Here is a 17,367-nt window from a genome sequence, read left to right as displayed (position 1 = left end):
ATTTCTGAGTACGAACAATGCCTAGAAATCACAATTGTTCCCTTTCTGCCTGGGAGGAGAAATCCCATCCGCTGGTGGCTCCCAGGTCGCGTGCGGTGAAGGGAAAATGAGTCAATACGTCAGGGACTGACAAGCACCGTGCTCTGCCTGGCCACTGGGACACGGGATATCCTCCCTTGTTGGAGGGGGACACCCAGATGAGCTCAGGCAGGATGAGGTTTTGGGAGCAAATTGAAGGTAAAGTCATTAGAGGGGAACCAGCAAGGTCCTGAGCACTCGTGTAGGTCGGGAGGTGGCAGAGCCTGGAGGCCCAGTGGAATTCAGGAGATAGAACCACAGAATCCTTTGAGTTGGAATGAACCTTTAAAGGTCATCTGGCCAACTTCCTGCAGTGAACAGATGGAGCATGTGCAGAGGTTTCTGGGGACGTCAGAGATGTCTCTGCTGCCACTTGACGCTGCTGCTTTGCAGGTGAATGGGATAAACGTGGAGGGGCTGCGGCACTCAGAAGTGGTGTCCCATATCAAGGCCAGAGAGAGCGAAGCCAGGTTGTTGGTGGTGGACCCTGAGACAGATGAGTACTTCAAGAAGCTGGGGGTGACCCCCACTGAGGAGCACACCAAAGGTGAGAGCCCGGTTCTGCCCCTGTGACTCACCAGGACACGGGTGGGATTTCAGAAGTGACAGAGTCATGTTTCCCTTGTCTCATCCCTGAGTGGTTTCCTGAGCACCACCCAGCTATTTATAAACAGTGAGAATACTCCCAGCCACAAAACAACTCATTATTTTTACACTGTGAATAATTAACATAGGGACTGGCTGCCAGAAGGTGGCTGTGGGGTGACGATGCTGTGGGATGTGGCAATGGGTGCAGCAGCACTCGGTGCAGGTGGTTCAGCTGTGGGGATGCTGTGCTGGTGGCACATCCCAGGGCTGCCTGGAGTCTGAGAGCAGAACACTGCTGTGGGGCTGCAGGGCGTGATGACCCCTGGCAGAGGAGCCTGAGGGTGCAGAGAGAATTGCGGAGAAGCCCCCATGTGCACACGCAGAGAAAGGCTTCACGCAGCAGCGATCACACAGATGTCTGCTGCAGGAATGTTTCCCTTGCTGCTGGAACCTGGCAGAGAAAGCAGTCTGTCCACTCCACACCCTGTCACCATCCAACCCAAGCTCGGTCAGGTGCTCCGTGGGAAGATTGGTTCAGAGAAATAGAGTCAAAGCGTTCTGAGAGGTGAGAGTGGTGTCAGATGCTCTGAGTGGGCTCAAAGAGGAGCGGTGTGAGCTCTGTCTGCTGGCACGAGCACAAAGGGGACCTTGTTCTCAGCAGCAGGGACACAGCCAGGGCGCGAGTGCCGGGTGCTGGCTCCCTGCTCCTGCACCAGGGGGATGGGGGTGTAGTGAGGGGGAAGTTGGCCTCTTCTCTCAGGTAACAGCAATAGAATGAGAGGTGATGGCTTTGTGTTACGCTAAGGAGGGTTCAGGCTGGATACTGGGAAACATTTCTTCTCTGAAAGAGTGCTCAGACACCAGCACTGACACTTACCACCCTGGAGGTGATAAGAACTGTGGAGATGTGGCACTGAGGGACGTGGTCGGTAGGCATGGTGGGATGGGGTGGGGATGGGCTTAGTTATCTTGGACGTCTTTTCCAACCTTACTGATGCCATGATGCACAATGGCTGCGGAGCTGTAAGTTAGAAGCCCTAGGTTGCTGCAGTTGCAAGCTGCTCTGGCACCGAGTGCTGCTCTTGCTTCACTGGGTGCTGTGTTGCACAATGAGTGCACACAGTGGTGTTCTCTGCTCGGCTGCTGTAGGCTGGGGCTGCTCAGGGTCCCACTGGGGCGACAGAGAAACACAGAATGGGGTCTGTGCCCGCAGAAAGTCTTTGTGCTAAGTATAATTCAGTCACTAACCCTGTCACAATTAGCGCATCCGTAGCACTGTGTCTCATCTGTCCCAGGCTGCCTTGAGCAGTGACTTGGTTGTGGGAACTGGCAACTCATCTGCATTGAATTTGCCATTGTATGGAACATTATTAACACAAATTATTGGAAGTGGGCAATAATGTGCCAAGGTCCATGAAAGGCAGCAGGATTGCTTGCCACATGCTGTTGCAACACCAAGATGCTGATTTCAGCAAAGAATGTTGGGCTGGTCTGTAAGATTTCCGATTAAACAATTCCCAGGAAAAATGATTTCACTGTCAAAAACAGGAATGCACTGGGAGTGCAGCTTAGGAAGTGGCATAGTCCACCTCCTGGAAGGGGAGTTGTGATGAAAACAGGGTGCAATCAAATAAGGTTGGGATTGCAGAACATGGTTCCGGGGAACACATGCTGGGTCTGGCTGAAGCTCCAGGGCAGGGGGCACGCAGGGCTTACTGGGGCCATGTTGGGACTGCAGCCCCTGTGATGGAGCCCAGCCCGGCAGTCCCCATGAGTGCGCTCACTGTTTCCTCTGCCTGGTCTGCAGGTGTGGTACCTCAGCCCATGACGAACGGATCTGCACAGATGCAGGTGAGTCCCTACCTGCTCCCGGGTTGCCTCAGAGCAGAGGGAACCTCTGAGCATTGCCGAGGTTCATTGAGCTCAATTAGCCGCTGCTGGCTAATTAGAATTGCGTCCTGCTGTAGCTTTAATTTCAGGCTTGCACAAGGCTGGGCTCAGCCCCTTTTGTGCCTTTTCCCCAGGAATGGCACCCTGCATGTGCCATCAACCCCGCAGGCACTGGAGTGCTGCACTGGGGGCTGGCTGTGAAGTCTGTCCCCACGTGGTTACTGGCTTTCATTGTTTCTGCCCCTGCACAACCTGAGCTAATGTTTCCATTTCCCACAGCTGAATGGAGGATCCACATCTTCATCTCACAATGACCTTCAGAGTCCTGGGAAGGAATCTGAGGTAAAAACCCCAAACACATGCTGCCTTCTTTTCCCATACATATGTACATGTTTATGCCATGGTAAAAACACATTTACATGCAATTTCAGTTTCAAATTGTAGGCTTAGGAACGCCTGCATCCACCCAGCAATCAATACAGGGAGTTCTGTCATGCCTTGCCCTGTAAATCTGTGTGAGGTGCAGCCGTGAATGACTGCATTCCTTCCCCTTCACCAGGGGTGAAGATGTGCAGTGCCACATAGCTGTGCTCCCAGCAGTGCTCTGCAGCAGGGATGCACCCCCTGAGCACCCAGAGCTGGCTGGGCAGGGGGGGCTGTGAGCTGCAGCTGCATTCAGGGCAGAGTCAGGCACTTGCAGGCTGGCAGCTCTGTTTTGCTCTGAGCATTAAATAATGCATGGCCCAATTGCACAGTGCATGTGAACCGGTTTGCATCTGCGAGCCAGAGCGAAGCTGGAAAGGTCCTCTTGCAGGAAGCACCGTGTGCGTATGCATTAGGGCAGCAATGCCAGAGAGCAGGACAGCCTTTGAGATGTTAAAAGTGAAGGTCTTTGTTTTTCGTGTTTGCCTGCTGTGCTTATGTGAGCATGTTGCATGCAAAGCACTGCACTAGGGCACTTCTGCAGGCATAAAGACCAGGAGTTGTATCGTGTGCCAAAACCATGGCACAGATGTGGTGCAGGTGCAGGAGCTTCACATTGCAGCTGCTCTGGTGCTCACCTACTGAAAGTAGCTCTGGTGCAGCACCCAGCAGGGTCAGTCCTTCTTTGCCCTGTAGACCCCAAGGAAAGGTGAGGGCTGGGATAACCCAGTGCTGCGTGTTTAGCACAAAGCATTTGGGCTTGCGTATTAACTGTACCCCAGGGTACAATGTGTTTGTCAAATTTAACCTATTACAGGAATTAGACGGGCAATGGGGGCTTTTGGCTTGAGGGCACGTTGCAGCAGTGGCGGTGACTTTAGAAAGTCACTGATTTTCTTCCCATAAAGCTCTTCTATCAGGCAGATAGAAAGCTGCACCCTTTTGTACAGTGCCCAAAGGAGAATGCACTGGGCAAGGCCAGGTGGGCAGGCAGGAGGCACTGGCTGCAGTGTAGTGATGAACTCTGTGGCCCTGCAGCTCCTGTGCTGGTTAAATCACAGACAGCACAGGGCAGGGGCTTTGACTTAGCACTGTGTGTGACGTAGAATATAGGATGATTGGGTTGGAAAGGACTTTGAAGATCATCCAGTTCCAATCCCCTGCTGCGGGCAGGGTAATTAGTGCACTGATTTCCCAGCCTTGATCAGAATTAAGAGCCAGTGTTCCAGGTAAGGTGACCAGAGAACACGTTCCTCATCCTTTGACATTAACAGAGCCTTGGGTGCACAGGGCTTGGATGCTGCTCAGTGGTTCCAACAGCCAGAGTAACAATTCCAATAAGGTCATCTGCTGATTCCATCTGTCCCTCCCTGCAGGATGGAGACTCAGAGAAGAGGGACCCGTTTGAGGAGAGTGGGCTGAGCCTGAGCCCCACGGCAGCTGAGGCCAAGGAGAAGGTGAGGGCCAAGAGGGTGAAGAAGAGGGCTCCGCAGATGGACTGGAACAAGAAGAGGGAGATCTTCAGCAATTTCTGAGCCCTGCTGGAAGCAGTGCTCATTGCCCTGCCCGGACGTTTGGAGGTGCCCGCAGCACTCCTGCAGTGTCCACGTGAGATGCTTTGTGCTCTGCTCTTCACTGGTTGCTTTTATGAAGCGTATTTTAAAGTCTTTTTTTTTTTTTTAATTGTTATTATTATTATTGTTATTATTATTATTGTTACTCACCAGCGATTCTCATAAGACAAATGTGACCAAAGCTCCTTTCCTTGCTCGCTTTCAGCCTGGATGGCTTCCCGCTGTCCCCATTCCTGCTGAGAAAGGACTGGAAGAGTTTCACTCTTGTTTCTTACCTGCGTTATTTAGGCTTTTGTTACTGTTTTTTATTTGGGGTGTTCTGGGTCTGCAGGTGTCCCAGGCTGAGCCCCATGGGATGTTCTGTGCTCCCGTGCAGATGGGGGCACCTCACCGTGGTGGAGGGCTGGCATGCCCCTCATGATAGGAAAACAGACAGAGGCTGTGAATCACTCGCTAGCTTTGCTATGGGAATGAAAGTATTCTCATTGCTGTTGTTTTGAATGAAACCCCATCTGTTTCCAGTTAATGTAGGGACCTCCCTCCCCAGCAGCGACTCCTGTCCTGGCCCTGGCAACCCCTTTTCCACTTCTCAGTGCTGCAGAGGGGGATGCACAGACAGCACAAACCCAGTACCAGATGCCACCAACCTCACGAACTTCACAGTGTGAGAGATGCTGCAGGGCTGAGTGTGTCACTGCAGAGCCCTTGGGGTGGGCACACTGAGCCTGGCCCCACTCCCCCTGTGCTCCTTGGCCACAGGGTCAGCTATGGAGTAAACTCTGGTTAGGAGAGGTTTGATGTTGGGGCAATTGCTTTGGTTTTGTGTCCTCCTTTTAATACCAGGAATGTTTTCAAATCCTCCAAATGTAAAGCATGACAGCTGAAGTTGTTTTAAGCTCTTTATTGCTTGCCTTTGGCTGTGAAGGAGGAAAATGGAATGCAGTGCACCACAGAGAGTCCGGCTGTGAGGTCTGCTCCCCCCAGCAGCCCTGAGCTCCACTGTGTGCTGGCCGTGCAGCAGTGGGGAGGGACTGGGCATCTGGTAAAGCCATGTTCCCCAGCTGAATGCAAATGGGCAGCAATAACTTGGGTGTTGATGACTCATCTAAACAAAAGACGAGGCTGCGACTTCACTCTGTTACTCCCCAGAGCTGCTGTATTACAAGGTAGAGGCCTTTGGATTAGTCAGTGCACTATGGATATTGCCATGGCTCTGTGTTTCCTAAACACTGAACTAAAAGGTGCCTTATACCACGTGCTGCTCTCCTGGCTGCAGCATAGGGCCAGTGCTTGGCTGCTGGCTGGAGGGAGCACGGAACCCTCAGGGGCAGAGGAAAGGATTTCTCTTTTATGAAAGTGCAAACTGTTGATGGGCTGAATAGGTTGGGAAAAAAAAAAAAAGGAGAGGGTCTGGTGCAGGTGTTGGATTATTGAGGATGAGACTGGCAGCAGGATGATGGCTCAGGATAAGGGGAGATTTTTTTTTCTTCCCCTCCAGGACTCTGCCATTAGCTACAGACCTCTTTCCTACCCCACTTCAAAGACGATTAGCTCCTCTCATTTTAGTCCCTGAAATATTTGCTTCTACAAGAACTAAGAAAGTACTGAAGGAGCCCCACATTTCCACGGTATGCACATTGTTCCCAGTGCCTGCATAGCCAAACCCCACAGTACTCTGCTCTGTGCAGGGCAGAGTGCTCCCCACTACACCAAGAACTTAATCTATGATGCACGTTAAGAGCAAAGACTCATTTGTAAATACCACGTTTCTCATACAAGACTGGACCACTGTAGTTAAGGGGGAAGGAAAAAGAAAGAACGTGTCGTTCTGAAAGCAGATCAAAAGAAATCAGGTGTGCAAATGCATACTGATAAGATTTTAAAATCTTAATCTCTGCTTAGTCCATGGAAATTGCTCCTGGTTAAAGCACTTATCGTATTTCTGACATCTTGTAGCTCAGTAGTAATTATTCAGTTCCTGTACATTTAACTTGGAAAAAAAAAAAATCAATAAAGTATAAGGCTGTTAGCTGTATTGTAAAAACATAATATACACTGTAATGTCAGTAATAAACTTTGTTTTCCCATGTACCACTTATTTGCTCATTCCTCATCTGTGTGGTGAGAACTTGAGGGTGGTATTACTGCCTTCTTTAGCACATTATAAACTTTGCTTCCTCCCTTGCTTGTTTAAAGTGTAGCTGAAATGATCCCTTTGAAGCTCTGCACTGAAGTCAGCATTGCCCTTTCTTTGAAGAACAAAACACACGCAGTGGTGGTGGTGGCCCTTGTGTCAGCTTCTGAGGTATGCACTAACCTGGATCCTGCAGCTACTGGAAACCCTGTCAGCATATTCGAAGAGTGTGAAGCTGGCTTTGTTACCTGCTGCCATGCTGTGCCTCCCCCATGACTCCTCTGCAAGCAGAACTCAAAGGTCACTTGTTCAGACTGTGGCTGCCTCTGACCCTAGCTTGTGACATCTCTAGCTGGACCTTACTGACCATCGTTCTCACTGCCAGGGCCAGGCAGGAGACTTAGCTGCCTGCTCTCAGCTGCTGGGCTGGTTGCTATGAGCTCACTGGTCACTGTGAGCTCTTCTTCCTCCACCCTGTGTTACAGAGATGCCAGCAAACCTCATGGGTAGAAAAAATAACCCACCACCTTTATTCAACACATATTTACAAGCAGCGGGAAGTCTTGCATTTCTCCAGCTGTTCCTGACACTGCACAGCCTGCTGCACTGTTGGGGCGCACTCAAGCATTCACATGGGGGCTGGAGCTGGCAGCACTGATGCAGCAGGACTACTGTGCTTTGAAGGACCCTTTTTCCTCTTGAGAGCTCAGCCACCAACAGCAGCTTCCACTCCCTAAGAACACTGAGCTGGCTGCAGCAGCCTCCTGTTTCTCTACAGTCACACAGCCCCATGCAAAGCACAACATTCCTACCGCTTGGCTCTGGGTTGAAGTGGCCTTCTTACTCTACTCTTACAAGGCAGCCAGAATGGGCTCTCAGAATCTCTTAGCAGCAGGGCATATGTCTTGATTAAGGCATTCTTTGCAGCGAGGATTCACAGGCAGGCAGGTCTGCTGGCCAAAGCCCACCAAGAGCCAGTTGATCTCCCTCCAGAGATCCCTGCAGTGAGAGAGAGAGTGAGCTTTTCAGTGCAGCTGCTTAGAGGGGTTAAGCAGCCCATGTTATTACACCGATACCTTTTGCCTATTTTCCCAAACCACCTGGAAGCTAAGGACAGCCCTAGCTCCTCTTGATCCCTCTGAAGTGTGGGGGATGTGGAAGGACCATCACATAAAGCACATGTGGTCATTTCTTTGTGCTAAGGCATGTGTCAGATGTGGAGATGTGACATTAGAATGTTCCACTTGTCAGTTGGTACTTGATACTGAAGATTAAGCATCACTGAAGGTCAGAATCCAACCATGGCCTGCTACTTCTATGGCCATTAGGCTCAGCAGGGCTCCAAACAGAAAGGCACCTGGCTTGTATCATAATAAGTTTGTCTAGGAAAGTGAGTGTGGTATCAAGACCTCCAGGTACTTTCCTGAACTAGTGCTGACACATTTAATAGCAAAGAAACCACTCAGTAGTTGAGATGCTGCTGAAACACCCTGAGAGCAGAGAGACATCTGCAGACGAGTTCATCCATAAGAAGGAGATCCACACTGCAGCCACTGAAAACGCAATAGGATTTACGCAGATGTGGCTCCTCTGTCTAGCACAAGGCAGAAGGAGGCTGGGGGCTCACACCTCACCTGGGCAGCCAGTCCTCCAGTGCTACCCGAGTTTCCTCAGGGTATCTGGTCTCCTTCTTCACCCACTTCAGCCTGTTTGCGATCCTGTGCACATGGGTGTCCACAGCTAGGAAGGGAGAGCCCAGAGTTTAGGTGGGAAACAAACATGCCTGAATGCAGAGAGCACAGCCAGGGCTGCCTGTCACAGCAAACCAGGTACAATGCCCTGCAATGGGCTTCCTTTGTAGCCCTGCAGGAATAGGGCAGGTGGAACACAAGGGGAAGCTCACTCACAATACAAACATGTTGGTTTCTTCCTAAGCTCAGAGCCAAAAGCAGACAGGGTGGGTATCTCATACCACACAGCTAGCAACACACTGACACAATCGTAGGCAGCCTTCCTACAAAGGTTTCCGCACTGTGATCTAGCAGGCACAGGGCAGCCTGTCCCAGGTTCTCTTCCTCCGGGTATTTCAGCTGCTGTTACGCAAGTTGCAATCTCTGCCCCTCAGTTTACCCAGATGGAAAACGCATTTCATAATACCTACTAACACAAGAGGGTTTGTGAGGTTTAAACAAATGTTTATAAAGTGCTTTGAGCTAAAAAGCTCAGAATGCAAAGTATATTATTGTTAGATCAGCAGCGATAAACCTGTCTCTGTGGCTAATTGGGCAAAACCCAGGAAATTGCTGTAAACAGGAAGACTAAGCCTTGCCTCCTAAATCAAAACTGAACACGCAATTATTTGGAAAACAGTTGGCTAGTTTGGCTCCCAGTGGACTTCCCTCCCCCATAGCAGGGAGAGAACAACAGACCCTGAACACTGTTGAGCTCTCACACAAGAGCCACATTTTGCACAGCTGACAGTCACCAGTGGAGCTGCAGGGGTCAGCTGCTGCCCGCACTGACCTTGGGTTGTGGCAGTCATTCATCAGGTGGCACCACTATTGACTTTCCCAGGGGCCTCCATTAAGCAGCAAATTCACTTGGAATATTAATCCATCCCCAGAGTCCTTGGGTTGTGCTGATCTTCCAGCCCCATCTGCTGGCTCTGCAGGGCAGCCCTTTCTCTCTATAGTGTATCATGAACCACTGAACTGATTTCAAGCAATTGGCACTAGAGACTAAGCTACACTTCTACCCTCCTAACAGCTTGCAGAAGCAACCTACCAAGCCTCAGGTCACCCTAAAACTACCTGCAAATCACAAAATTATCTCTTTCACTTGAAACCAATAAAATTTCAAAGTTCTATTTTACTGACACGTTTTTGGATGCCTACCCAATTAAGCAGTATTTGCTCTGCTTATCAGCATCTGAGCAGAAGGAGTGACTGCACTTGGGGATTTTTGCTTCAAATTTTGGGCAAAACAGTAAATGGGTCCATGCAATACATCCACTTTGAATGGTTGAGGATTGCACCCTGCATCCACCCGAGCACAACATACACTCTGCACATGACTCAAGTGATGCTATTAGGTTCCCTTAGGGTAGGTAGCTTGCAACGAGCCCTCTCTGCTCAGGGATGGATCATGGAGGATTCAGGAACAGAGAAATGTGGAAAGCACATTTTCAACCTACCTATCCCAGATACGCTGTTCCAAGCAATGTTCATGGCCAAATGGGCCATTTTGGGCCCAACTCCTGGCAGCTTCACCAACTCTTCCACAGTGCTTGGTATGTCACCCCCATAATTCTGCTTCAGGATGGCTGTTGTCTGCTTTATGTACTTTACCTTGTTCTGGAAAACCAAAGGGAAAAGCAGAAAAATCAAGCTGCCCTCCAATACAGGGGAAAGAAACAAAAACATTCCTTGGTGTGGGTTATGTGTGAGTCCATGTACTGGAGTTTGCAGAGAGGTGACAGAGATCTTAGATTTCTCTCTGAAAGCAAAATACTGAAAGCTGATTAGCTCTAACCTCCTCTGCACTCTGCAGGCATGGCAGCAAACAATCTTACTGTGAATACAAATCGCTAAAACCAGCATAAAAATACAGCCTTCAGCTTGAAAAAAATCACCACATGGCATGGAATAAAGGCTGAACACAGTGGGAAGTCTCAGACACAGGGCTGATTCACACCCACCTTCCGCCTTCAGCACTTACTTTCTGCACAGGTACTGACCATGAGATACAGCCTGCAAAGGCCAAGCCACCCTCCTTGTGTCCCTCTCCTGGGCTTCTAAGCAGTCCCAGACATAGGACTTTGCATGGGAACAGGGGAAGGTGGAGGAGGTTAATGCACACAAACGTTAATCCTGCACTTACTCTCCAGAATCCAACAGGATAAATGATTTGCCCAAGCGTTGCATCATCCATCTGCAAAATGCTGTCAACTGTGAGGCCACGCTGCCTCAGGCGGAGCATGGCAGCTGATGTCACCTGGTCCTTAGTCTGGCTAGAGAGCATCAGAGACAGCAGAACTTGGTAGCGCATAACCTGGGGGAAAGGAGACGCCGAAAGGCTCTCTGAGATCCTTTTGCAGCTGCATTCTCCCACCCGGCACAACGCTGCTGAGCCAGTCTGTGTGTTCCCTCTGTGTCCCCCATGTCCCCAATGCACAAAGAGCAGAGCCCTGCACTGTGTCCTTGCCTTGCTTTGTTTTTAGTACTGATGCAAATGCCCCCCTTCCCCACTGTTCCCATTCTGAGGGAACACACTGCCACTCCAGCAGGCCCCCATCCTTCAACCGGCATCCCCTTAAAGGAGAGCTGCAAGAAGGAAGAAAGCCAATTTGCACTTCTGTGTTGCTCTACGAGCACAACAGCAGGTTGGAGAGTTATCAGCTCTCTCACCTTCTCTCTGAACTGTTTTTCCTCTGTGCTACAGAGCCATCTGGATGAGCACCCTCCTTGGACTGCTGCAGAGACTTCTAAAGAAAGAAAGACATGCCTTCATGCTCTGCCAGCCAGCCCTGAAAGCACAGCCCTAATACGTTGTTGAGGTTTCCACTCTAAGTCTAAATTCATCTCATTTTTGCCTCATCCTCTGCTGTTGGTTCAAGCTGGCAACTCTCTGGTTTAAGCAGAGGACGAGCATATTTCAAAGCTGTGTTTGCTAGTTAGAATGGGCTAAATGAGAGCAGAGAACCCAGAACCACATCACAAGGACTGCCTGAAGGCACTGAGCCAAGCACAGGACAGCAAGCAGCTGGCTCTTCTCTGCCCACAGGATAAGCCAGCTCCCCCCCACATGTACCTGTGCCATAACCTCCTGCACGACTGATCTCTGCCTTCAGACTGGATGCACTCTGTATTTATTTTGCTGTTATGGAGATGCCCAAACCAGCACTATGCAGCCTAGTGATGCTCCTGGGACGCCATTACCTGCGGTGGTGCACTGGTGTCATAGCATTTATCCACTCCCATCTCATCCACGGGAGCATCTCGGTGCCTCCTCATCTCCCGGATGCGCTCCAGCTGCTGCCGCCAGTTCTCTGGCTCCCATGTGGGGCCAGGGGACTCAGGCCTGGGTTCAGCTTCATAAGCAATAGGGACTCTCCTTGTCCTCCTGCTGTACCTCGGGGCTGCACTGGGGACCCGGCCCCCTGCAAGAGGGAGATGTTCATGCCTGAAGCCAACACTTGCTGTCAGATACCATCACCTGCCCTACACCCAGTGTTCTGAGTGGAGACAAACACACCTTCCCCATAACCTCAAACCAGCAGCACCTCCTGTGCGGGCACAGCCGAAATCGGGAGCACCGCAAGAGAGCAAAGAAGGCCCTTACAGAGAGGCAGTGTCCCCACAGACAGATAACAGCCCCTCAAAACCCATCCCAAGACCCCTCAACGACCTCAGCTGGGCTGCTGCTTTGAGAATGGCCCAGACTCCGCCCCCTACCCCGTCGGACACGCATCTAGGCCTAGCCCCTACCCCAACCCTAGCACTAATCCTGACCCTCACCCTAGCCCCACCCCGTACCTGCCCTCGCAGCTCCGAGCCTCCGAGCCGCCCGCCCACCGCCGCCAGGCGCAGCCGCGCACATGGCAGCAGCCCGGTACATCCGGGACTACCAATCCCAGAATGCCCTGCGAAGCAGAAGGCACCGGAAGTGTCTCGAGGGACTTCCGCCAGAGGCGGGGTCGGCGCGGCGCGTAGAGGGGCCGGGGCGGCGGGGCCGGGCCTGCGGCGGGTGAGCGGCCCCGGGCGCAGGGCTGCGGCCTATGGCTACCGCCTATGGCTGCCGCGGATCTCCGGGGTGCCGGGGAGCGGTTGGGGTGCGGGGTGCTGGGTGTCTGGGTGCCTGCGGGGCTGCTACGGCGCTTGTGCGGTGTCCCCGGGACGCAGCGATGGGTGTCCTGACGTGGGGGGCGGAGTGCTGGGCTGACCCTTGGAGGGCAGGGTGCCCCGCTGTGCTGAAGGCCGTCATGCTTAACGTGCTGCGTGCTTTGTCGTGGAGTCGTGTAACATCACCGGTTGAGCGGGACCCATGCACTGCTTTTGGGTTGGGAGTAATGGAAAGCGTGTTAGAAAGGCTCCCAGAGCCCCCCAGCCCCATGCCTCTGTGGGCTGGTTGTCTGCAATGGATCAGACCGGGGCCCCGTGCAGCCTGGCCTGGAACGCCTCCAGGGATGGGGCACCCGTGGTTGAAGAGAGTGAGGACTTTGGTGCATGCCTGCCTCAAAGCGTGCGTGTCTGTGATTCAAAAATCAATTCAGTGGTGGTAAAATGGAGATTGCCATGTGCAGGCTGTGGTGGCGTTGGTCACTCAGAGCTCCCAGCAAATGGTTAGTGCTGTCAGGCCTGGGCAGCTCAGTGTTGTACTCGGCATTGGGCTTCTCTGTAAACAGCTTGAAACAACAGAGCTGTTTGTAAATGCTGCATTGTGAAGCTTGTTTTTTTTCACACTTAAAGACTCTGCTTGGGCCTCCCTGAACAGTCACTGCTCTGTGTTTGCAGGGGCTCAGCGCTGCTTTCTTGTCAGCTATGGCAAAGCCTCAAAGCAAGGATTCGGGGCTGAAGGAGAAGTTCAAGAATCTCCTGGGGCTGGGATCATCGCGGGGAAGTTCAAAGTCATCAGAGGGGAAGCAAACGGAATTCATCATCACTGCAGAAATACTCAAGGTGTGAGAAATGTGTATAAAGGTGTAGTCCAGATTGCTTGGAAGGCAGAGGGCTCTCAGTCAGTTGTTCTGCTTTCTTTGTTGCCATGTGTTCTTGCCTTTTTACCTTATCTCTCAATTCACTCTCTAGTGAAATGCATGTAAAATTCATGGAGTTAGAAGTTACAGTGTTTTAATTAAGTGTTCAAATAGTTTTGAGATATTTTATAGGGTGATGTTATTCTCTGTTGTGACAGATTACAGACTCAAAGTAAGTTCCTTTGCATTGATAGTCTGAGCTTGATAAAGTTTATGTAGTGGCAGTTAGTGCAAGCTGAAAACTATTTCTATTTTATGAAAGCTTAAATTTTTGTGGAAGAAAAACTCAGATAGTTCCAGAAATTGGTCTGGTCAGTCTGTAAACGGAATAGTTAGCAGACAGAGAGGGTGACATATAGAAGGGGGAAAGAGATTGGGATCTCTTACTGTCTGTGCTGAAGCAGCTGGACTTTTACCGGCTGGAAGCTGGAGAGAGACTTATGTCCATCCTTTCCCTGCCTCCTGTGTGCTCAGTAAATGCCACTGTCAGAGTTATTAAATTTTCTGAAGAAAGAAATCGAGTTGTTCTGTCCTGGAGGTGAAAAGCTGCTTGGCTCCAGATCTGGGAAGGTTCTCGTTTTGGTGAATCATCATGTGCTCATGCAAAAATGTTGTTGGAGAGATTCCTGAAAAGCTCCAGTGATGATGACTAATAGATAATTTTGGGCAAATGCCTTAATTCCTTTTTCAATGGCCCTGTAACCCTTTGAGAAATGACTTACTGTTTCTAGAAAGATAAACTGTTGGCTTATTTCTGCATTTTATTCCAGGAACTGAGCATAGAATGTGGATTAAGTAATAGGATACGAGCAATCAGCCAAATCTGTGAAGTGGCAAAAACAAAAAAAATTGAAGAGGTAAGTTTCAAAGTGTTCAGTGAGTGTTTGAAGCATAAAATGTAAACAACAACTCTTAGCCTACCATAAGAAGTTCCTGTAGTTCAGACTGCCTTTTCAAATTGGTAATCCCAGAAGCTACATGTTGTGCTGTCCAAACCTGTAGTAAGATGGCTCACGTGCCAAGGAAATTAGTCTTGTTCAGTCTGCCAGCTGTGGTGGAGAGAGCATGTAGCTGTTGGGCTTTATGCATGAAATGGAAGGATAATGCTGTAAATATTTTGGTCTGATCAGGACAGTTAACAGGAGGTGATGTTAATCCTGCAGGGAGGGCGTTTACTGGCTTCCTGTCCTGTTAATAAGCTACTTCCAATTGGCTTTAAACTTACCGTGTGTTTGGGTGAAGGTTTCTGCACAAATGTCACGTGAACGAGGAACTTCAGTGACTGGGGTGCAGGTTGTCATACGGGCCAGGAACTGGTGTCTCACATCCTTCACCAGAGCTTATGACAGGCAGGTGGGAGTGTCCCTCAAAAGGAGAACTCTGGACGTGAAATCCTGAGGATCTTGTTTATTAACGTGCAGTAATTAGTGGCTGACCTGCTGGGTGAAGTTCCTAGAAGAAGCTTACCTTTCCTTATACTGCCTCTCACGTTTGTTTGCAGCATGCAGTGGAAGCAATATGGAAGGTGGTAGCTGATATGCTCCAGCCTGAGCGCCCAGCTGAAGCCAGACATGCTGTTCTTCATCTCCTAAAGTCAATCATTCAAGGGCAGGTGAAAACAAACTATAGAAAAACCACTATACTTAAACTTGGATTTGTGTTGAGTATGAATGTGAAAAGATATTGGGCAGCCTTTTTCTACGACTTTCCACATTTCTTATTTTGGTGCTTTAATTTAAATCCAGGCACAGTGCAGCAAACTTCATACGGTCTGTGTCCAGATGTGTCAGTCCCAGTCTGCAGCAGTTGTTGATATTTCAGCATGTCAAAAGTGCAGCAAGTTCTCTATGAGATACTTTCCTAGTCTGGCCAAGTTAAGCATGCTGTGAATTCTTCAGATGTCACAGTGTGCTGTTCAAACATAAGACTGTATCTGACCAAAGTTCTACTTTGCTGTATCCTGTAAGGGTAGTGGGAGATGCTTAGGAAAAGAGTAAGCATCAATTCTGTTTCACTCTGTTTTATAAATGCTCTCTTGGCAGTGCTGTCAGTTGTGGTTTCTGTGGGTTGCTTTGTGTATTGGATGCTGTCTGTGTGGTGCTGGACAAAATAGCTTTCAAGTCTGAATGCTGATAAAGAAATGTTAGAGCAGTCCTGTGCAATTGCCAGTAGAGACAGAGAGTTGTTTTTATAGCCTGTAGAAAAAGAAAATGATGTCAAGCATCGAGTTTATTGCTACAGCTTTTGATCAGCTCTGGGCCTTCTTTAGTGACATTGTTATTTCTCCACCTTCTTCTCCTACCCCTATCCCCCTTCTTTTTTTCCTAAGGGTGAGAGATTAGGAATCCTCAGAGCACATTTTTTTAAAGTTATTAAGGACTATCCCTCCAATGAAGACTTGCACGAACGGCTTGAAGTGTTCAAGGCTCTAACAGAAAATGGACGATACATCACTTACTTAGAAGAAGAGTTAGGTGAGTATTTATTCCTCTTAACGTTTGCCTGTAATAAGCCAAGTGAGAGGCATCCAGCAGTGTGAGAAAAAGGCAGTAGAGATAACGCTTCTGGACAGAAAGCTGACTGTAATGATTTGTTTTCTCCCTACAGCTGACTTTGTGCTGCAATGGATGGATGTTGGTTTGTCTTCAGAGTTCCTTTTGGTTTTAGTGAACCTGGTGAAATTCAACAGCTGCTATCTGGAAGATTATGTAGCTGACATGGTCCAGTAAGTTTTTTTTTTTTACCCTTTAATTGTTTACAGGGCAAAGCTGCAGATTAATATGCAGATTAGTGCAATCTTTTTAATCTGATCTGGATCTCTTTTGTTCTGGGTCATATCTGACAATTCTGACAAATATTTGAGTTTTTTACAATGTTCAGATCCATTTTAGTTTAAAATGCTGCATGTAATTTCCTTGTTTCATATGATGTCTGCTGTTTTATTAACGAAGGCATAATGAGAGGTTATTCACGTGCAACTTTAAGCTAACAGTTTATAAAAGGTTGTACTGTCCAGTGTCCTTAGGAATGTTATAAAATGCCAAAGTAGGGAGAGTGATAAGAGAAAACTGCATGCCAATTTACTTTTTTGTTTTAGGTCTTTGTAATTTGCTTAAATCTATACTAAGCAAACAATTATAATTAAATGTTCTTTCTTAACAGCAAGATATGCATCTTGTGCATTCAGACTTCATCGTCTGTGGACATTGAGGTCAGTGGTTTGAGTCTGTCTTAATACTTCATAGTTCTTTGAAATTCTTTGAAACCAAATCTGTTAGGAACAAAATCAGGTCATCAGACTCTCATCCCAGTTTATTCTCATCTTAGAAGAGAACTAATACAGTGTTATGAAGTGTTTGTAAGCCAGAATATCTCTTACAACAAAAGTAATTTTATTCCAAAAGAAGCAGAGCATGCATAAGTTTGTTAAGCAAATTTTTAACGGTGGTTTTTATGGGTTACTTTTTATCCTGCATTAAAAAAAAAAAAAAACAAAAGAAGAAAGATGTATCTCAGTCTTTATTAACTTCCACAAGATTTCCTGCGCCTGTCAGCCTAGGATTTAACCTGCTTTATTCCTAAGGAAGTGTGTAACCATGTTATCTTTCTCTCTCGAAGATTTCCTTGCAAGTTTTAGATGCTGTTGTTTGCTATAACTGCCTGCCTTCAGAGAACCTGCCAGTATTTATTATCACGTTGTGCCGCACCATCAATGTGAAGGAACTCTGTGAGCCATGCTGGAAGGTCAGAACTTTTAATGAGTTCATTGTTTCTTCCTCGCAGATGAAGAGCCACATGCCTGTGGACGTATGTCATGCTTCTAAAAACAAACCAGAAATTAAATTGCTTCAAGCATCAAGGGCTCAGCACATTGTTCATGTAAATTCTGCCATTTGCATGCACTGAGCTGTGCTTTCAGCTGATAT

General features: G+C 48.8%; 3 protein-coding genes across 9 annotated transcripts in view; 2 read left to right on the top strand and 1 right to left on the bottom strand.

The window, feature by feature from the left end:
- Positions 1–6,644, top strand: part of SLC9A3R2 (SLC9A3 regulator 2) — a 28,123-nt gene extending 21,479 nt beyond the window's left edge. For both annotated transcript variants that reach the window (XM_042827619.1, XM_042827620.1), the window contains exons 4-7: positions 472–625; positions 2,474–2,517; positions 2,836–2,898; positions 4,356–6,644. In XM_042827619.1, the coding sequence (XP_042683553.1) occupies positions 472–625; positions 2,474–2,517; positions 2,836–2,898; positions 4,356–4,514 (420 nt within the window). In that variant the 3' untranslated portion in view covers positions 4,515–6,644. The remainder of the gene's footprint in view (positions 1–471; positions 626–2,473; positions 2,518–2,835; positions 2,899–4,355) is intronic.
- On the bottom strand, positions 6,565–12,285 carry NTHL1 (nth like DNA glycosylase 1). Its single transcript, XM_042827621.1, has 6 exons — positions 12,222–12,285; positions 11,625–11,845; positions 10,567–10,737; positions 9,881–10,040; positions 8,322–8,427; positions 6,565–7,686 (listed from the first exon to the last, which is right to left on the bottom strand). The coding sequence occupies exons 1-6, from the start codon at positions 12,283–12,285 to the stop codon at positions 7,563–7,565; spliced, it is 846 nt and encodes a 281-aa protein (XP_042683555.1). The 3' UTR covers positions 6,565–7,562.
- Positions 12,286–12,414: 129 nt separating this feature from the next.
- The window catches only part of TSC2 (TSC complex subunit 2), a 31,112-nt gene continuing 26,159 nt past the window's right edge, over positions 12,415–17,367 (top strand). For 5 of the 6 annotated variants that reach the window (XM_042827838.1, XM_042827837.1, XM_042827836.1 and 2 more), the window contains exons 1-7: positions 13,200–13,364; positions 14,212–14,298; positions 14,943–15,053; positions 15,771–15,915; positions 16,049–16,166; positions 16,604–16,652; positions 17,060–17,185. In XM_042827838.1, the coding sequence (XP_042683772.1) occupies positions 13,227–13,364; positions 14,212–14,298; positions 14,943–15,053; positions 15,771–15,915; positions 16,049–16,166; positions 16,604–16,652; positions 17,060–17,185 (774 nt within the window). In that variant the 5' untranslated portion in view covers positions 13,200–13,226. Of the gene's footprint in view, positions 12,433–13,199; positions 13,365–14,211; positions 14,299–14,942; positions 15,054–15,770; positions 15,916–16,048; positions 16,167–16,603; positions 16,653–17,059; positions 17,186–17,367 lie in introns of those variants that run through there. The other variant, XM_042827839.1, reaches the window with a different exon arrangement.

This window comes from Centrocercus urophasianus, unplaced genomic scaffold, assembly GCF_019232065.1.
Source record: "Centrocercus urophasianus isolate 14NV4802_14NV808 unplaced genomic scaffold, USGS_Curo_1.0 seq_29, whole genome shotgun sequence".
NCBI lineage: Eukaryota > Metazoa > Chordata > Aves > Galliformes > Phasianidae > Centrocercus > Centrocercus urophasianus.
This window is presented reverse-complemented; position numbering and strand designations above follow the sequence as displayed.